This window comes from Podarcis liolepis, assembly GCF_965112155.1.
Source record: "Podarcis liolepis genome assembly, chromosome: 5".
Lineage (NCBI taxonomy): Eukaryota > Metazoa > Chordata > Lepidosauria > Squamata > Lacertidae > Podarcis > Podarcis liolepis.
The window spans coordinates 73,072,878-73,094,164 of NC_139556.1; the positions used below are offsets into that span (position 1 = coordinate 73,072,878).

Genomic DNA, 21,287 nt, shown 5'->3' on the forward strand with positions numbered 1-21,287 from the left:
GTTCCGCAGGAATTATTTCAAAGGCATGTCTTAGCTAAGCAACAGGCGTCCCCATCTAGTTTGTGTGAATTAGAACATCTTGCCACATCTTGAATCTAATATGCATGCAGCATCCAGATGTCTGATCTTCCAGAGCAATTTAATTTCCACAGCTGACTTTGCCCCCCTCCCCTGCACCTTTGCAGGTAGCTATGGCAACCAGCATTTCACCGCTGACATCTAAGCAGGCCACTGGTAACCATGATTCAAGACAATTATGACTACTGGTTGGTTTCTCCTTTTTGTGTGTGCACGTGGGGGAACATCTAAAGCATTCTGCATCCGTATCTTTGGGGAAAGAACGACTTCGTTTCAATCCTTGGTAAGTAGGATAGAGAATCTGTCAAGCACAGCCAAATCAACAGCACCTGTCCTTTGCTTGGCAGTGTGCAGATGGTGCCGCAGACCTGCCTGCACATCACTAGGTGATAGATGTGGTATTTTGTTCCTCCAAACAGCGTGCTCCTCTGTACTGTGTGTGGAACCATATTTAGAAGAGCAACTCCTGTACAGAAACCTGTTACTTCTCACAGACTGACCAGGGCAAAGGATGGAAAACACTCTGCATGACACAGTTGCTAGATTAATGACTGAGCTGGGATCCATCGTACATGTTTGCAGGGAAAGCATGGCACTGAACCCTGTGCGTGTTGACTTGAAAGTCCCACTGTGCTCAGTGGGGTATATTTTTCCTAATAAGTGAAGGGGGATTGATTGTTAACCCACCCTGAGAATTGTAGCTCTGGGAGGAGGGGAATATGGTTTCCTAAAAACTCTCAGCACCCTTAACAAACTACAGCTCCCAGAATTCTTTGGGGCAAGTCGTGAGTGTTTAAAGTTGTATGATAGGGCTTTTTTGCAGCCAGAACTCACCGGAACTCAGTTCTGGCACCTCTCAGGTGAGCGCCATTGCCATTATTAGACAACAAGGGAGGTGTTCATACTGAGTTCTGGCACCCCTTTTTCTAGAAAAATAGCACTGATGATAGTGCTTTAACAGTATGGTGTGGATATGGCCTTTATCCTTAAACTGGACTTCTACTGGGCAGCCCCTCAAACATGTGGCAGTTGCAAATAAAGGATTGTCCTCTGAGAGCCCTTCAAGTTGAGGGTTGTCCTTTGCAAAGTAATAATAATAATAATAATAATAATAATAATAATAATAATAATAATAATAATAATTTATTTATACCCCGCCCATCTGGCTGGGTTTCCCCAGCCACTCTGGGCGGCTTCCAACAGAATATTAAAATATAATAGTAAGGCTCCATTGCCACACTACGGTGCTCTCAGCCTCTGTATTCAGAAGAACTAAGTATTCTTCATGCATGGAAGAGTCTGGCGGTGGCTGAGTTTGTTTGTTTGTTTTGGTAATTTCAGTATCTAAAGGCAGGAATGCATTTCATGGTGTTCTTCAGTTTTGAAAGAAACTGTGTGTATCTTTTAGGAATACTGATTGTAAACTCCTAAGGTTTTCAATATAAGGATGCCTTCATAAAGAATATTTGCCTTCTTGCACATATCATGTCAAAAAGATAAGACTGTTATGTCTGGAACAGAAGCAACAATGATATAACTGTTAGATTTCCATAACTCTTTCCAAGCTAAACAGTCTTCTCAGATGTTCATAGTTTTCTTGAAATGTTCTTTGCCTGCCAGTTTTGGAACAGCCAAAGGAACCACAATGCAGTTCCTCTCAAGGAGCATAAAGTCAACATTGACTCTGGTCACACTACTTTAGACAGAATTAGGGCAAAACAAATAAAACCAAGACAGATATAACACTGTGTAAATTTTGTAAATTTTAATCTGGACACGTCCTCTTTGCTGACCAAAGTGCTAACGTCTTGTAAGGAAATCAGCTTGGGAAATGTAGCTTAATTCTATTTGCAGCTTATTTGCAGAGAAGCTGAGGTCTTGCAACAGGCCTTGCTTTGGCACAGAAGTGCATCTTAGAAACTTTACAAATATTCTGTTTTCCTGCTGCAGGGATGAGGGTTTGCAATGTATTGTTATTGTTATGTATTGTTATATTTTAGGCGGATATATATACCAACCTAGTGGCTCATAGACTCAAACTCTCAGGTCATTTCAACCCTTTGGGAGTCACCAGCAATATGTTGTGTCAGTTGCAGTGGCAAAGCTTCCTGTCTGAGTGCATTGTGTTATTTGCTCTTTCCTATGCTTCCATATCTGATGTGCACTTTATTCTCTCTGACGACTGAACAATCCCTTGATGTGTGTGTGTGTGTGTGTGTGTGAGAGAGAGAGAGAGAGAGAGAGAGAGAGAGAGAGAAAGAGAGAGAGAGAGAGAGAGAGAGAGAGAGAGAAAACATGTGGCCCTCCAGAGGTTGTTACATTACAGCAGGTACAGTGGTACCTCAGTTTACATACACTTCAGGTTACATATGCTTCAGGTTACAGACTCCGCTAACCCAGAAATAGTACCTTGGGTTAAGAACTTTGCTTCAGGATAAGAACAGAAATCGTGCTCCGGCAGCGCAGTGGCAGCGGGAGGCCCCATTAGCTAAAGTGGTGCTTCAGGTTAAGAACAGTTTCAGGTTAAGAACGGACCTCCAGAACGAATTAAGTACGTAACCCGAGGTACCACTGTATTCTCATTGGCCACATGGGCTGGAGCTGGTGGGAGTCTGAGTCTAACAACTTTCCCCATCCCTATTTGATATACACCTATCCTGCCTTTCAGCTGACGAGCAGCATACATAAAACCAAGGCAATCAATAATAGCTAATAAAACAACAAAAGTGACACAGTTAATCATGATAAAAAGCAGCATTACAGGCAAGAATTGTTGAAATTCAGCAGAATATAAATCCAGCACTTTTAAGTAGCAGGAAAGGGTGGAATTTGCCCATTCCCCCAAACTGTGATAATTTTATATACTGTGACATTTATCCTATAGCAGTTCTGGGATGTCATCTGTGCAGAGAATACAAGAGAAGCATTTAAAGGCACCATAAATCATTAAGGATACATAGTAAATAGGTATTGCTGACAAGGCAAACTCCAAAAGGCTGTATTTCTGCCACATTAGTATTTTCTCTCTCTCTTCAAACTGCTGCTGTTATCAGATTCAAGAGTGCGCCTTAATTTAGGCTGAGCAACCGACAGCTAAAGTAGGCCCAAGTTGAAGCACTATTTTACCATTTCCTTTCCAATGACCTCCATGTTCTTAACAAGTGTGTGTGCATGTCGTGTGTATGCATATGGGAAGATTGAATGCCACCGACCATCTGAGTCACTTTCTCCAACTAGCTTAGTATTGCCTTGACTGGCCATGGCTCTCTGGGGTTTCAGAAAGGGCTATTTTTCATCCCTCCCAAGAATGCTAGAGAAGGTGTAGCTAAATTGGTGCTGCCCAGATGTTGCTGGATTGCAACCAGGGATTGTCAAATCTGTCCGTTTTCTGCCTCATTCATTCATTCATTCATTCATTCAAAAAGGACATCTTGAAAATCCAACAGCATTTGTGTGCTCACTGTGCCTAATATACACATTTTTGCAAAGCAATTTCCATTCATACAATGCATTTTTTGTATGTTACTTCTTCCCTAAATATATGCATTTTTAGGCACACTTATACATGCATTTTTGTACACTTTACTTGGCAGGAGTAAAGTGCCATTATCCAAAGTTATTACTTGCATTGTAAAATTCAGAGCAGGGCAGATTTCAAAGGATGGCTGTGTTTCAGTCCTCATTGTTTTTTTTCAGAAAGTGTGAGTTAGACAGGTTTGCTTTTTAAATAGGAGCAGGTTAGAATCTCTTCCTCATCCCACCATCCCTGAGCATCAGCCATGCTGGCTGGGACTGATGGAAGTTGCATCCCAATAACATCTGGATGGCATCACATTGAACCAGTGAACTTTTGTATGGAAAGGTTGCACTCTGCCATTAAGTCGCAGCCCTATATATTTCCTATATTATTGCAATGGCATACTGTACACTTCTTGGATTTGTTTTCTTGAAGAAACTTCTTTTAAGAATTGCATCATCTAAGCCCTCACTTTATTCCCTTTTCCTAGATTCTCTTACATGCTTCAGAAACCACTGACCCATGCACAGCAAAAGGACCACACACATTTTTGGTACACCAGCTGTTCATTTGTTTACACTGAGTGTCTAACTGCATGTCATTAGAAGACAACTGGATATCACTTAAATACCTAGAGGAGGAGCCCCAGCATTCCTCTGGATTAACAATAATCTTTATTAGTACTATTCCTCTTATTTAAATATACAAGTATTAATCATACCAAGTTGGTTGAAAATTTCAGCAAAAGTATTCTAGAAACATCCCCGTTTCCTTGATAATCTAAAGTTTTTACTTGCTTACTCACAACAGAATCTAGTTTTTAAAAATATGATGTTAATGTATCTTCATGTAGCAGATTTTATATATACAGGATGGTATACAAAGAGATTTTAAAAACTACAATGCAGTATGAAACACAGCAAGCTCAACATCAAAAAAATGAAGATCATGGCCACTGGGCCAATCACCTCCTAGCAAATAGAAGGGGAAGAAATAGAGGCAGTGAGAGATTTTACTTTCTTGGGCTCCATGATCACTGCAGATGATGACAGCAGCCACAAAATTAAAAGATGCCTGCTTCTTGAGAGAAAAGCAATGACAAACCTAGACAGCATCTTAAAAAGCAGAGACATCACCTTGCCAACAAAGGTCCGTATAGTTAAAGCTATGGTTTTCCCAGTAGTGATGTATGGAAGTGAGAGCTGGACCATAAAGAAGGCTGATCACCGAAGAATTGATGCTTTTGAATTATGGTGCTGGAGGAGACTCTTGAGAGTCCCATGGACTGCAAGAAGATCAAACCTATCCATTCTTAAGGAAATCAGCCCTGAGTGCTCACTGGAAGGACAGATCGTGAAGCTGTGGCTCCAATACTTTGGCCACCTCATGAGAAGAGAAGACTCCCTGGAAAAGACCCTGATGTTGGGAAAGATTGAGGGCACAAGGAGAAGGGGACGACAGAGGACGAGATGGTTGGACAGTGTTCTCGAAGCTACCAGCATGAGTTTGACCAAACTGCGGGAGGCAGTGGAAGACAGGAGTGCCTGGCGTGCTCTGGTCCATGGGTTCACGAAGAGTCGGACACGACTAAATGACTAAACAACAACAACTTCTTACGGTCATTCCAAGTCGTGACCGTGGCAAATACCAAAGTAGCTGGCGGGTTTGCTGCTGTTCACACATGCGCAGAAGTGGGCAATCACCGCTCATGCCTGCGCACAATGGCGCCTCTCCCAGCGACCCATTTTGACCTCCGGACGGACCTCCGGAATGGATTATGGTCGCAAATACAGGTTCCACTGTATAATAACTGGGGCTGGCAGCACTTCCCCATTTCAGAATGAAATGAAAAAACACGTCTTCCACTTCTTTCATGCTCTGTGGACTATGGTCTTGATCCCATTGTCTACTTCTCTGAACTCTAGAACACGGACAGCTAACATGGGCTTGATGCAGCGCCACGAGCAATGTTTTCTTCCCCACAAATTTGGTCAGACGTGGAAAAAAGGAAAAAAAGATAGTGGGCAAAGTGCTTGCTCACCCCGTGATGCAAATCACCCCCTCCCTGATAATCAGAGCAGTCATTAGAGGAGTCGGTAGGGAGTGAGCCATGCAGATCAGCTGAGGAAGGGGGCGTGCATGCATGACTTGTATGTGTGTGTATGTGGGCCACCTCACAGCCTGATAGCCACACCCACTGCCAACACCCACCCACCCACCCACAAGTGTGTGTGCATGTGCGTGTAGAATGGAGAAACTTGAGAGTAACTGGATATGTGTTGGCACCAGTGAGCTCACCCACCCGGCAAGTAGTCACAGTTCAGAATCGTCCAGTCAGGGAGCTTGACAATAACTTTATCATTTATTTCTCAAACAGGAATTCAATTGCTGTAGGAAACTCCAGGCTCCACCCAGATGTAACTAAGTCCAGTGCCTCCTAGTGACTACCCTGTAGAACAACATTATCCATGCAATTCCTAGCGCATTTGTGTAGCCGCAGAGAAATCCAAGAGGCTGCATAGCGCCGCATGAACAAGCTGCTCCCTTTCACATTAATTTTAAGCCAGGGAAAAATAATGTGCAGCGTTAAAAAAAAAAAAGAGAGGCTTCTTCACCAGTCATCCTAGGTCACTATGACCTTAATAGCATAGCAGCTGTTTCATTTCTACATGGATAGCAGATGCTGAGCTGCAGTTCAAATGTACCCTGCTTGGGTCTTCTTCCAGCATAAGGCGACACACATTTCACACGCATATGTCTTATTTCTGCTGAATATTTTGGTTCGTGTTCACAGTATGTTGTTTTTGTTTTTGCAAGCAATATGACCGTCTCCATTAATGTCTAAGGCCTCTGCTGTCTTGAAGCATGAGTTTAGATGCTGAACAAATTTCTCAGGACACAAAGTTCTCTTTGACTCCCCCTCCCTTTTCCTTACGGTTCATTCATAGGCTGCATTTACACAGTGGTTTATTCCATTTCCCTAACTGTTAATTTCTGCATTATAGTTGAGCTTTCACCTGACATAAAAGCACTTCTGGAAAACTACCGGAATACACTACTTGTTTCGTGTTCATTTCCAGGTTGTTTGAATCCAGAAAAAAATCCATTTGCAGACTCTTTAACCTGGAAAGTAGCAGAAGTAAAGTGACAAAAGTTGGGGTTGTATACTGGCATACAGATATTTTCCGCTGTTTTCATATTAAATTCAATATGAAGCATTGTTTTTTCTTCCTTTTCCATTAATTTTTTTGAGTGTCAGCCAGCTTTCAGATACATTTTATTTCCCTTAGTTCTGTTTTTAACTATTTGAAACAATTTATCCCAACAAGTCTTTCCTACTAATGATTTGTGGACTGTTTTAAGTATTGCAACTCCTGCAGGTACACCAAAATGACACTGACAAACATGTAATGTGTGCTGATGAGGGAAAATGTTGCTTGCACATATATATTTTACAAACAAACATAATTACCGTACATACGCTATCTACTGGCTCTTGATCAATGACTTTCCATTTTTACCAGAATTTGCCCATTTTGCAAATAGCTTTTCTGCATTTATTAGGGGGAAGAATTCAGAATTCAGATGCTATGAATTTGGCTGGAGTAGGGCCGTGTTCGCGGATGGGACGCGGGTGGTGCTGTGGGTTAAACCACAGAGCCTAGGACTTGCTGATCAGAAGGTCGGCAGTTCGAATCCCCATGACGGGGTGAGCTCCCGTTGCTCGGTCCCTGCTCCTGCCAACCTAGCAGTTCAAAAGCACATCAAAGTGCAAGTAGATAAATAGGTACTGCTCTGGCGTGAAGGTAAACGGGGTTTCTGTGCGCTGCTCTGGTTCGCCAGAAGCGGCTTAGTCATGCTGGCCACATGACCCGGAAGCTGTACGCCGGCTCCCTTGGCCAATAAAGTGAGATGAGCGCTGCAACCCCAGAGTCGGTCACGACTGGACCTAATGGTCAGGAGTCCCTTTAGCTTTACCTTTAGGGCCGTGTTCACCTATAAATAGCTGCTTGTTCTGCTTTTGTGTTGATTGAAAGAAGCAGCCTACAGTGGTACCTTAGTAGTTGAACGGCTTAATTCAGGCATCCCCAAACTCGGCCCTCCAGATGTTTTGGGACTACAACTCCCATCATCCCTAGCTAACAGGACCAGTGGTCAGGGATGATGGGAATTGTAGCCCCAAAACTTCTGAAGGGCCGAGTTTGGGGATGCTTGGCTTAGATGAACAAATCGGCTCCTGAACGTGGCAAACCTGGAAGTGAGTGTTCTGGTTTGTGAACGTTTTTTGGAAGCCAAACATCCGATGCGGCATTCACTTGCGTGCAGGAAGCTCCTGCATCCAATCGGAAGCCGCGCCTTGGTTTTTGAACTGTTCCAGGAGTTGAACGGACTCCCAGAACAGATTAAATTTGAGAACCAAGGTACCACTGTATTATCATTTATTGTCAGTGTCAAATGGGAGAACAAAGTCCTGCAGAATGAATGAATCTGAACAAATTGATTTGCCCCAAGTGTGCCAAGTTCAGATCTTTCAAGTGTCTCTGGCATATTACCTCTGGTATATATCTCTAAGTTACAATAATCTGCCACGAGGTATCCCAAACGGCATTCAACAAGTTGTTGAAGGATGCTGGAGAATCTGTCTCATATGAGGATCAGTCTGAATCAAAATCCATCTGCCATTCTTTTTTGTCAGCTATCACCTGCCCTCAGATTCTCTGCCAATTTAAGACCTGTGCTGTTTTCTGCCAGTTGTTGCAATCTGTCAAACTATTAGTCTGACCAAAAATATTTTCGGTACAACAGTTGTTGTATAGTTTATTAAAGAGATGGATTGGTGGCCTCGTTCCATTTTCTGGAGTAGAGAGGTGCTCTAATATGCTTGAAAACAAAACAAAACAAAACCCTCAATGCTATTTGACTCCTCTTACAGATTGCAAGTTTGACTCAGGTGTAGACTACATGAAAAACCAATTGCATCAACACCAATTGCATCCTGTTGCTGTTTTTATTTTGATTATGTACATTGTGGTTTTATATTCTGATTTTATCCTGTGAACTGCCCTGAGACCTGCAGGTATTGGGCAATATATAAATTCAATAAATAAAATAAATAATAGATGTACTACACGAATAGAGGACAAAACTGGGTTTTCCTGGTGTGCTGAACCTTGTTTATGGAACGCAGGCTCCAAACTGATTTATTTGCCAGGTCATATACATGTCCCTGGCAGGGCTCCAACTCCAGGACTCTGCAAGATTTCTCCTAGTCTCTGGGATGAGAGGGAGAAAAGAGCCTGGAGGACAGTGGTACACATTTAATTCACTGTTCAATGCAAGCCATTTGGGTTTAGTTAGAAGTGAGCAGACTTCCTGACTTCAGAGCATTTGACTTCCCTGCTGGTTAATTTCCTGATTTAAGCAAGAAATAGTTTTCTTTGCTTTATTTGCACAGTGTCAGGTCATGAGAAAACTCCACCAAATCATTCTTTGCTAATGGAAGCGCTATGTTAAAATAATGGGAGCTCTTGCTCTCGCTCGGCTTGCTTCGTTGCTAGCAATGAGAGCCATGCTGCAAAGTTCAGAAAAGGGCAACCCAAATGACAGAGCTTTTGTAGTTTAGCAAAAAAAGTAAGAGGTGGCATGAGAGAAGTCTGAAATTATGCATGGCATGGAGAAAGGTCCCTCCCCCGGGAGGGGAGAGTGCCTTTGTGCTTGGGTCCTGCTTGTGAGTTTTCCACAGGCATCTTCTTGAGAAGATGGTGCTGCACTAGATGGGTCCTTGGCCTGATCCAAAGGCTCTTGTTGAGTTCTTAAAGAGCCCCAACCTCTTCCACTTTCTGTTCATTTCAGATTGCTCCCCCCACCCCACAATTAGAAATTAGAAACTATTATTTTCAGAATCTTTCAGAACTAGCAAAACTGGAGAACGTGGAAGATGCTCATAGCCAAAATATTACCATTTGAATTCACTTCCTAGATGAGATGTAGCATTGTGTTCAGTGAAATTAAAATACAGTGGTACCTCAGGTTAAGCACTTAATTCGTTCCAGAGGTCCGTACTTAACCTGAAACTGTTTTTAACCTGAAGCACCACTTTTGCTAATGGGGCCTCCTGCTGCTGCCGCGCCGCCTCATCCTGAAGCAAAGTTCTTAACCTGAAGCAATATTTCTGGGTTAGCAGAGTCTGTAACCTGAAGCATATGTAACCTGAGGTACCACTGTATTGTACTTAATTTGCTTCCAAAACTGGGGGTTATAAGCATCTACTTCAGAGTTAATTCCCCAAAGCGTTCTGACTTGAAAAATTCTCAATCCCTTTGTGCCAGATTTATGTCTGAATATTCAGATACGACAATGCTAAAATGTAATTACGTAACTGTTCTCCCTTGCTTAGTGTATTGGTGTAAACAGGGGGAAAGTAATGTTTGAAGTTTCCCTAATGGGGGCATCTGCTGGGAAAGGGAGAAATAACCCCAAATTGAGCAAATGTCTACTCAACTTTTGGGTGATTTCATCTTTCTCCAGCAGCCCCTTGTTTGCCCCCCACATTAAATTTTTTTATTTAAACCAATTGAGGTCTCCTTATAGGACACAGTCCTCTTTTGGAGGCCTAAAAACAAGCAATGGACACCACCGTTCATATAATACAATTTAATACAATATACAGAATTTTCAAACCACAAAATGTCAATAAGCCAGCAAGCTTCCCTGTAACTTGAGTTAATCAACATTTAAAAATATTACTCATAAAAATGGCAAAAAATCAGCAATCTAAGCAATACTCCAAAAACAAAGGACAACAATCTTAATACAATCCTCTTTACCAAAAGCCAACTGGAATAGATGGGTCCTCAAAGCACATTATTCAAGAGATGCCCCTGATTCTCCATGGAGACTTTTTTGGGGGACACAGATGTCTGCAGTAGGGAGGCTGCAACAGGAAGCTCTCCTCCTGTGAAATTTCTTATGTTATCTCAGGATCCAAATAATTTCCCATATTTATCTTCATGCCTCTCTTTCCGTAAATACCCAGTGCTAGAAAGTGGGGGAAATCCTAACGTCTACTCCCTTGTCCTCCTCCTGCCCTTCCTTTCACACTGATAATAAACAGATTGCTTCAGGGAAGGATAGTCACGGTTTGTATACACGCCACTCAGCTACATGCAGAGTGTTGTGGAGCCAGTGGGAATTGAATGGGAATCAGCATCTCATGCATCAAGAAAAGGGTTGATGTCATTAATCCTCTCTGACTCAGATAGAATCTGGCAGATACGCACAAGGACTATGCTCTTTTCCAAAGGGTTAATGCAGCATTTTTTTTTCTTCACAGAAGGCTGCAGGATTTAGCTGTTCAGCTCCCTGGGGAGAATAGTTGCTTTCAAGCAGGTTGTGTGGCGGCAGATGTATACCATCCTATTTCCTGTTCCCCTAGACCAGCAGTTCTCAACCTGTGGGTCCCCAGATGTTGTTGGACTACAACTCCCATAATCCCTGAGCTCTGGCCTTGCTAGCTAGGGATGATGGGAGTTGTAGTCCAACAACACCTGTGGACCCACAGGTTGAGAACCGCTGCCCTAGACAGACATTGGAATGCATAGATTTATGAGGCAGGGGGAGGGGAGGGCTGGCAGAAGGTTCAGCGGGTGCACCTTCCTTGTGGCAAGGGGTTGGTCTTGATCATCTTTCGGTTCTTTCCAGCACTATAATTCTAGGCTGCTAAGTTGCTCTGAAATACTTGCTGCTATTTCTCATATTCCCGTAGTAGAGGAAAGATGGAGAACTCCTGACTCACCCATATGACGTGTTGGGTTGTTATACACATGCATCACAGGTGGAATTGAGACTCAGGAGGAGGCTTCCAGATAAGCAGGTCCCTTTGGCCACACAATGGAACTTAGCATCTCCTCACCTTTTGAGTCCACCCCCAGGCTCCCTAAGTATCTTCTCCAACCCTCAGGAGCAAATTTAGAGGAGAAGGAGGGGAAGTTGTGTAAATGTAAGAGCCATGCTCATCATTTCTCATTCTTTCATTTCATTTCATCCATTCCATTCCACTCCATTCCATTTGTATCGCGTACTTTCTCTAAGCATTCAGAGCAGTGTTTTAGCCTCATAGCAACCTGGTGAAGTAGGCTGCTACAGTGGAACCTTGGTTATCGAACGCTTTGGAAGTCAAACGGTCTTCCGGAATAGATTACATTTGACTACCGAGCTTCCACTGTACTAGGGTCTTGCTTTACATAGGACAGCTTTCTCTCTGAAGGGCTGTCTATCTGAAGGAGTCTTCTCTTTGAAGGGCTGCCTAGTCCAAGTCCTGTTTGTAGGCAATGAACCCTAAGAAGGGGCAGTGGAAGGGGCCCAGAGTTGCTCCTCCACAGTTAGCTCCTGGACAGCAAGCCGAGCCAACATAGTGAGAATTTTTATACTTCTATTTGAATTATCTTAATTACTTCTAAATGTGCCTCTATCCATTCAAATCAGCAGATACAAATTCAGTGCAAAACTGCACCCCCCCCACCCAGGAGATGCATTTTGTTATGTGTGAGTGGCACTCTAGTCAGAGAAATGAATTGTCTGAAGCCACTCGGTCATGTTCTTGACTGAGCAGGGATTCGAACAAAGGTTTCGGATCCAAGAATTTTCAGCCTCCCAACCCAGCAAGCTACCTATTGAAGCATAAGTTGGAGCAATATTTTGTTTTTGTATGGGACATTACTGACAAAGCACAGATGGGATTGTTGTTTTGTTTTCTGTATGCCCTATCATATCAGGAATTATATGAATTGGAGGAGAGGCGACAGGAGGGAGAAATGAAATATTCCCAGCAGGTCTATAGCCACATGGATTAATACCAAAGAGTTCTCAGCATAGAAAATTACATGTGTTTTTCTTTCTTCTGGGTGTCTAGAAAAGCTATTGTAGCAATTCCTTTGCCACCAGGGAGAAAGGCTTCTGTGTTTTTAGCTGCTTTCCAATTGCTATTTATTCAGAGATTAGCAGGGGAGTGGGACTGAATTTGGACCCAACAATCTCCACAAAGTTGGAAAAAGCAAACTTTGGGTACTCATACTTAGTTTACAGATGATTATGCAAGTCTGTGGGGGATGTGAAATGCCAGATATGATATACTTAGGTCAACATTAGAAATAATATTACGAGATAAGGGACGGGTGGGTGACACACACACATACAGACTTGGCAAAGCAATGCTGCAGACGGATGATGTTGTATCAAATCCCCATGGATATTAATCCTACATCAACAACTCCTGGGCCATTGTATGGGAACGTGTGATGAGGGGAAAAGATCGTCATCTTAGACAACAAAGCCATGTTGATTTCAAATGATGGGAAGCCCATTATTCTAGTCTTTATGTCTCTGCATTAAAAAATAAATAAATTTGAAGATTGAAAGTTTTTGATTCTATAATTACATGCTTGTTTAACCTTTAAAGAGCCAAGACTCAACTGGGAAATATCCAGGCTCTATCATCAAGGAGTCTTCAAAATCCAGTGAGAATTTGAAATGCCCTTTCACATACACATCCCTGAAAGTTACGCAGTGGGGATGACATTTATGTTATACACAGAGAGCATGGCTGATTCAGGTCTATTTTCTCATCTTGGCCCTAGATCACTCTATTTGCTTCTGGGATAGATTACGTGATGTGTAATTTCAGTAAATAAAAAGGAAGATAGCAGGATGGCAGAGAATGGGTGGTTGCACTTGCTTGGTGAAAACATAATGGAACATAAACAGCTGCCAAATTACCATCCAGATTTCACTTACTAAAATCTTTAATAGCTGCTTTTCTAACTAACTAATTCTTCCACAGCAACTGACAATAAAAATGATACAACACCTAAAACAAGCCAAGTGAAAAGTAGGACAGAAAAGTATGCCATAACCCAAATACTTATGTTAAAGAAAGAAAGAAATGTTTTCACTTGCAACTATCTGGGTGGACTTTGCAGCTGTTTCCACACTAGCTGTGTGGTCTGGAATTGTCATATTTTGTTCAGTCACTTCTTACAGAGAATCCTGACAACATGTTTGCTAGCCTATTACATGGCAACCTTTCTCTAGTCTTCTTCTCTCCGCCCCCCCCCAAACATGATTTGTGGCAGGAATGCAGTGCAATTGTATCAGCAGCCTATTCACAGTGTTAGAGCACTGAGATTTTTCAGGACTTCTGTGCCTTTCATTAAAAGCTTCTGCCTCATGTCTCTGCCCTTTTTATTACTTCCTGTTGAGGGCAGAAGCAGTTTAATGGAAGAAAAGCGTCTTAAATATCCTTTGAAGGGTCACTTCCATTACCTTTAATGGCAGTTGCTGTGATGGTGGTGGGGTCTGAGGAGGATACAATGTGGTTGGTGCTACATTTAACGGGGGAAGATTCTAGTGCATAGTACAAAGTTGCATTGCTGATGCCTTAATTGTCCTTAAAAAAAAGACCAGTGATGAATGAATGAAAATGCACACACACACACACACACACACACACACTCAGACACACAGTTTCTTCCTGGGCAAAGTGGATGAAAACCACATTGCTGGAAGCAATCAGAAACAGCTCCCCAAAAGCAGTAATATAGGATACTTGACATTCTGCCCACATGCTTCTCATGGATGCCTGCCATAGACTGACTGGATGCAGAGCAGTGGTGGGAGGCACCAACTGGGGAACCCCCCAAGAGAAGAAGGCTCAGAGCTAGGAGATTGGTAGTGGGATGATGAGTGGTCAGAGGGAGAAGAGTGAGAAAACTGGGAGGAGGAGGAGTGCTGGAAGCTGAAGAGGTAACAAGGTTTAGTGAGCAGGAAGAGACTGGGACAGAGAGCAGTCCAGAACCATAGGCAGAAGAGGAGGCTGGAGAGGAGAGGGAGGCCAAGAGGCAGAGATGAGTCCAGCTGGTGAGGAAGCCAGGCTGCCTCCCAGTCTTGGTGCGACCAGCTTTCCTGCCCCCTTGTCTTCCAGAACCCAAAGGGGTATGAAGAAGGAGGAGCAAAGACAGGCAAGACGATGGAGCCTCAGATTGCTTTGGAAGGAACTGGGGGAGAAGGAGACTTAGGGAGCTGTGGGAAAGTGGGGATCTTCAGTCCTCACAGCTACCTCATAGGGGCAAGATCTACTGGGAAGAATTGCTGTGCTCTCTAGACCTGGCCTTCTGAGTTGTCTTGTTTCTTTCAACAGAGTCAACTTCACTGAAGCCATATGAGTTATAGCTGACTTGCTCCTGGCACTTGCTCCTGACAATGCCTTATTTTATCAGTTAAAGCCATTGCTATTAACCATCACCACAGCTGGCAAAGAAAAGACTGCAGTTTGAACGATTTACTACTTGCAGCAGCTATATTGTACTAATGCACCCAATTGAAGGATAGCGTCAGATGGATTGCTTAGGAAGCAATTGCAACATGAACCAATGTGTCTCAGAACTCCAGCCAGACACTGTGAATGTTTGTATCTGGGAAGTACTATTCTAGCACATCCTGGAACTTTCCATTAGTGATGGGGCAAACACTGGAAGCAGAAGGATTTCACTAACTGAGCACACTTGAATATCTGTGAGCAGTGAGACAGTCCACCCTAAGTCAGTTAAGTCAAATTTCAAACTATTGTAAGGTTACCGTGCCTGCTGTAGCTGTAGAGACTAATACAGGAGTGACGTGTTTTTCTTGCAGTTGTGGCAGGTGAAGGTATCCAGCTGTGCTGCTGCAGATGTGATCCTCCCAATGGTCATTCTGTTAGAATTCCTGCTCCATGATTGCAGTCATGGGATTGTTGTCTATCACATGACGGTGTATATTTTGACTCCACAGAATGGGAAGTGACGGAGACAGAATGTTTGTCTTACTGTGTTCTGTGAAGTGGGACTATTGTCCTTTGTTCTTTTCCTCTTTGCTGTCTGATGCTAGAGAGAGAGGGAGCCATGTTGCAGTGCTCCGTGTGTGTTTATATGTAAGTAAAGTAGATTAGCCAAAATGCTGAGTTGCTGAGGTCTGTTACGCAACTGGTAGACTCTGTGGATCCCTAAGTGTGCCGGTGTCTGTTGGCATCGGTCGCTGTGATGTTCGGGCAGAAGAAAGCTTTTGAAGCTCCCGAATGAAAGACCAGGAGGGAGAGAACATGCCAGTCGGGCATGTGTCTCTGCCAGGGTCCTACTCGAGAGTAGGCTGAGCTCCTGACACATTCATCATCTGGTCACTGCTCTGGATGCACAACCTATCTGTCTCCAGGCACTGTGGTCGTCTGCAAGGCATTCCCACATAGTGGAGTTGATGTTGCCAGCCTTCATATCTTGTTTGCCTATGCAATGCACAGTCCGTCTGCCAACAGGCTTGGTGCCTGAAACCAGCTCCCTGTAGATCACATCCCTGGGGATCCTGCCACCTTCCAGAAGGACTTAGGCTTTCAACTATCATTTATCACATTAGAAAACAAGAGTCTGCATCTTGCTGAAAAGAGTAAAATGGGTTTGACCTATTTGCAGAAGGAAGCGGCACGATTTGATTAGAGTTCAGAGTGCACTGCTGCCAGGCTTTAAACCACAATGCCATATAACTAGTTCCCCAGAGCAATTTCAAAGTCAGTCGGCAACAGGACATATGGATGTTGGGGAAATTGGATTCCATTAGCAAGCTTACCTAATTCACACTTCTGAAACAATATATGAGCTGAATCTGTGTACAAAAATGCACATACTAGAGGAAAGTGTGCATATAAATACATATAATAGTGGATATACAGTAGCATACAAAAATTCATTATATTAGGCAAAATTGCTTTGCAAAAAAACAAGGAAAAATAGCACTAAAATGCTGGTGGATTTTCATGAATACTTTTTCTTTCAGTTACAAACTGATGTGGAAATGTGGAGAATTGAAATTAAGATAGGGAATTGAGAAACCTATATATACACCCCTATATTTGACATATTCCTCCATCCCTACTTGAAGATGGCCATGAAAGGGATTTTCTACTGATTGCTCTTTCTCTTAACTGTATTGCCCTGTAAAGCTTCTTCCTCCATTGGCACAAAGCGACCATCGGTACAAATCACAGTTTCCACCACTGGAGTGTGAGTGCCTGAGTTGTGTTTGTGTCCACACTCTCTGGCACTGAGCTTTGTTTAGGAAAAGTTACTCAGCATCCCCAGCCTTTTTCATTTTCACAGAGGTGTCAGGAATCCAACCAGTTAAACCGCAAGCCTTTGAGTTCATGCACTGACTCCAGCATGCAGCTATTGTAAACTCTTGGGAATCACGTGATGAAACTTCTCTTCAGAGGCTATTAATTCTGGCAGCGGACAGAGAAAGTTTCCAGAACTCAGGAAACCGCTTCGTGAACAGTCTTCTTGGGAGCTTTGGGAAGCACAAAATTATTTGCAGACTCACGTAAGTTGTTCAAGTCTCTTTTTCTTTGTTTCACTGCACTAGATATAATAGTGTTTTCTTATTATTACCTTGTGTAGAACAACACTGATAAGCTATGTATTCAGATTCTCAGAGCTTTGATGCATTAAGCTTGTCTGGATAGTAAGCCTTCCCCCAAAACTTTTTTTGCCTTCCAAGTTTATATATTTCTTGTATTTTAGAATGGCTTTTTCACCCTTTGTTCACATACTCTCGTTGTGGTGCTGTCTGCTGGATTATCTTCAGACAAAACCAAAATATTGCTCCGGTAGAAGCCCAAGTCTATGAAGCTCTATATATTTTTTTCAAAAGGAAAGGAAAACTGCCATATGATTATTATTATAAGAAATAGCATTTTGTACACTTTTTCTTAGTAAGACATGCAACAGCCCAGGGCAAGCATTATCCTCATCTTGCAGAACTGAGAGTGGATGACTGATGCTGAGGAAACTCAATGGCTATGGTGACATTTGAACCAGAATCTTCTCAGCTCACACTCCCAGGCTGCGTAAACACTATACCTTTAGAACACATTTGAAACACATGTTTCCCTCAGAGTATTCTGGGCACTGTAGTTCACCTCTCACAGAGTTCCTATTCCCAACAACCTTCAATCAACTGCAGTGGTCAGAATTCCTTGAGAGGAGAACTGTGCTTTAAAGGTACCATGTCTATGCAGCCACCAAACATGACACCAGCTCTCATAGAATTAGGGGACGGCAAGAGATGCACACTGCATAAAGGATAGACTACACCTCAGGGGCACAACACTATGCTATTCATGCAGAAGATCCCAGGTTCAATCCCTGGGATCTCCAATTATCAAGGAGCAGGCAGCAGGCACTGTGAGAGGCCAGAAAGCTGCTGCCGGACGGGGTGGATGTCATGGAGCTAGATGGAAACCTGGTGTAAAGTCATTGAGATGGACCTCCTCTAACCTTCCTTAAAATATTCCTAACTGATAAAACTGTTCTACTGTATTATTTCCAGCATAATAATATGATGGCCCTCTAGATATTGTTGAATTGCAACTCCTACCAGCCCCAACCACTATAGACAAAGGCTGGTATGATGGGAATTGTAATCCAGCAATATTTGGAGGGCCACCCTGTCTCCATCCCTGGTCCTGAATATTAGCTCCCACATCTGTAATAAAGGAATAAGAATGCTTGGCATCTTTCCTGGGCAGTTGCAAAGTATATAAAATACTGATTATGATGATGGTGGTCGTTTGGCATTGTTCCTTTTCTTTTGAAAATAGATAGACCAAGGATTTCCCATTTGCAGCTATTTAGCTTTCTAAAAATGTTTGTATTTATTTTGTTTTCTGGGTTTTGATTTTTGGGTTTGATGTCCCGACCTATTTCCTCTTGCAGGTTCCTGGTTCCCCCACAGTGCTTTGATGTTCACAATGGATCATTTGAACATGACCCAGCCCATGCTTGCTGCTGAAAGCACAGGACCTGCTGCCTCCACTCTTGAGAAAGGCGGAGGGAACGGAAACGAATACTTCTATGTCCTGATCGTGATGTCCTTCTACGGCATCTTCCTGATGGGCATCATGCTGGGCTACATGAAGTCCAAGAGGAAGGAGAAGAAATCCAACTTGCTGCTGCTCTACAAGGATGAGGAGAGGGCATGGGGACAGGCTGTCAAGCCTCTGCCCACCATCTCGGGACTGAGGTCTGTCCAGATCCCCATGATGTTCAGCATGCTGCAAGAGAGCATGGCACCGGCTCTCTCCTGCACCCTCTGCTCCATGGAAGGCAGCAGCGTGAGCGAGTCTTCCTTGACAGACGTTCACCTCACTATTCAAGAGGAAGTGGCTGATGCCGAGCTGGGAGAAACAGGCGAAGTGGCTCTCCTCGATGACAGCAGTGAAGGTTCTTCGGAAAGCATCCACCAAAATTCCTAGCGCTTGCAGGACCTGGAGACACAGCATCTTTCGAATGAGTAGAACTGAAGGAAAATCATTTCCCATTTTGCCTCCTGTCTCGATTTGTTGAGCACCAGTGATGGAAGGGGTGCTTGGAAGCAGGGAGGAGAGGCAGCAAGCAGAAAAACAACTGGGTAGGCATTTGTTGTGCATAGGAGAATAGTCTTGTTATTAAGGACAGGGAGGGATTTTTCTCTCCTGGAAAATGTGTTTGTGTGGCCTCTCTGTTTGCTTTAGAATGCTGCAAATATCTGGGAAGTAGCTGAGAAACATCAGGGATGTTTCGTGAATGAGCTGCCAGCCTCATGGATCTGGTCTTATGAGTGTTTCACCCCCATAAGCAAGTCTAAAAGAAAGAGTTTCTGTGGAAAATGTGGTCACCAAGGGCAGGGATAATGCAATACCAAACAAAGAGCTTTGCTTCAGCCAATGACTAAGCAGGAGCATAGTTTAATTCATTCTTGACTCTCAGATATGTGCAGCTGTGTCAGAAGAAGTAGGTCCATGCGCAAGTATATCTGAACAAATATTTCTTTCAGAGTGTCCGTGAAAGAAATGCAGCTACATCCATCCATATCAGCAGACCATGATCTCAATCCACGGGGATACTCAAACTCTTTTCATTTTAGTAGCATTTAGAGGGGGTGGGGTGGGGTAACACAATGAAACAGAGTGGGCACCATGGCGAAATTCTACAAAAACAGACACAGATCAGGCTAGGTCTGCATCATGATGCATGTATTTCTATGTCCTTATTTGCTGTAAGAATGTTTACCCCAATGGCTCCATTCAGCTATCATATGAAAAGCATGAATCAGAGCCCAAATCATATTTCAAGTTTCATAGCAGATGGGGGCAAATCATGGTTCAAATCTGCTTGCCTGCTTTTGTTTTCCATCTGTACAACACTCTTGTTCCAATGATTCAAGATACGGAACATGGCCTGTAACTGGCAATTTAGATTTCACACTGTAGCACCATTATCACAAACCACTGGGCTGGATTCAGACTAAGTTAGTCATGCTTGAAATCAGTGGGAGTTAAGTTAGTAATGATAAACTTGTCCCACTGATTGTAATGGGAACAAAGCGTTACTGGCTTAGCCTGGATCCAACCTTTTGTTTGCAAATGCCCTTCAAACTTAATTCCTGTTTCTCATTTGCTGGCTGTCTGCAAACCACAGTTTGTAAGTTCAAATATCACGCTAAGCCATAGGTAAGCTTTTTAACCATAGTTTGGCACTGGTGTCTCTGCAGAACTGAACCACACTGTATGTTCATATTACAAATGCTTGAAACTTGCCAGTTAAACCTCTGCACAATTTTCATAGAGGGTTTCATAGCACTGGGGCAGAGGGGTTTTGCTTCCATCATGCATTGCACTGGACAATAACGTCAGATCGGTCTCATAAGTCTGAGAACAGAAATGCTGCCAAAATGCCTCTCTGAGTTTTCTGAGCTAAATAGCTCCAGAACATATTCATTGCCATGGGATACGGTGTGGGAAAACAGAGCATGAAAAGGGGACAGGCGCAAATGAGGCAAAGAGCTCTCATTTCCCACTCCCATCTGAAAGTCTCAGTTCCAAGTTCTGTATGAGTGGGGACAGACTAAATGGGACCTTCACCTCCTCTTTCTGATGTCACTGGGGATACTTTTGTTTGTGCAGAGACTTTGTTGCTCATTGACGAGTGGCTGCAGATCTCATTAAAGGCAATGGGAATATTTCATTGACTCGGCCGATCAACCCGCAAGCATGAATTCTGGGTTGCTTTATTCCAAGAGGGACTGTTTTAAGTTTTCAAAGGAGCCAAATTACTTCTGGCATGTTGCCTGGAATCACTTGAATCCTGAAACTTTCCAACTCCGACTTTCGAGTTGTCATGTTTTTCCGTTGCTTTGTCCTCATTTCTTTGATTTCCGTACAAATCTACTTGTCACTCTCTCTTTGCTTCAAAAGACAATTGTGTATATACTTTGATACCAAGCTGTATATATTTGTCTTACATATTTAAGTTTAACTGTTCCTTTCTGACAAACACTAATTTTTATTTAAATAAAGCGATCACTCTTTTGTGAATTTTCTGCGGTGTGTGCTCAGTACTCCAATGGGGTCTCTGTGACTCAGGATTCCCTGGGGCAAATCTCACCTTTTCCATGAACTCTGCCTTGAGTAAGTTGCTGTGTCTCAAACTCAGTCCTCCCTTGCTTTCCCACCACTTCAATATGGAGCTAAGGTTGTTGTAAGGATTGCAACAGACCAGAATTACAGTGGCATGACTTCAACATTAGCCAAATTTTTTCCTCCCCCATCTAGCCTGATAAAGAGTTCTGGGGGACT

General features: G+C 43.1%; 1 protein-coding gene across 1 annotated transcript; it reads left to right on the plus strand.

The window, feature by feature from the left end:
* Window positions 1–16,286: 16,286 nt before the first annotated feature.
* Window positions 16,287–21,026, plus strand: KCNE4 (potassium voltage-gated channel subfamily E regulatory subunit 4). Its single transcript, XM_083506664.1, has 2 exons — window positions 16,287–16,993; window positions 18,388–21,026. Exon 2 carries the CDS (start codon window positions 18,414–18,416, stop codon window positions 18,924–18,926), a length of 513 nt encoding a protein of 170 aa, XP_083362790.1. The 5' UTR covers window positions 16,287–16,993; window positions 18,388–18,413; the 3' UTR covers window positions 18,927–21,026.
* Window positions 21,027–21,287: the final 261 nt, after the last annotated feature.

Excerpts from the sequence above, each read along its gene's own strand:
- KCNE4 (XM_083506664.1), top strand. The coding sequence starts at position 18,414 with ATGTTCACAATGGATCATTTGAACATGACCCAGCCCATGCTTGCTGCT.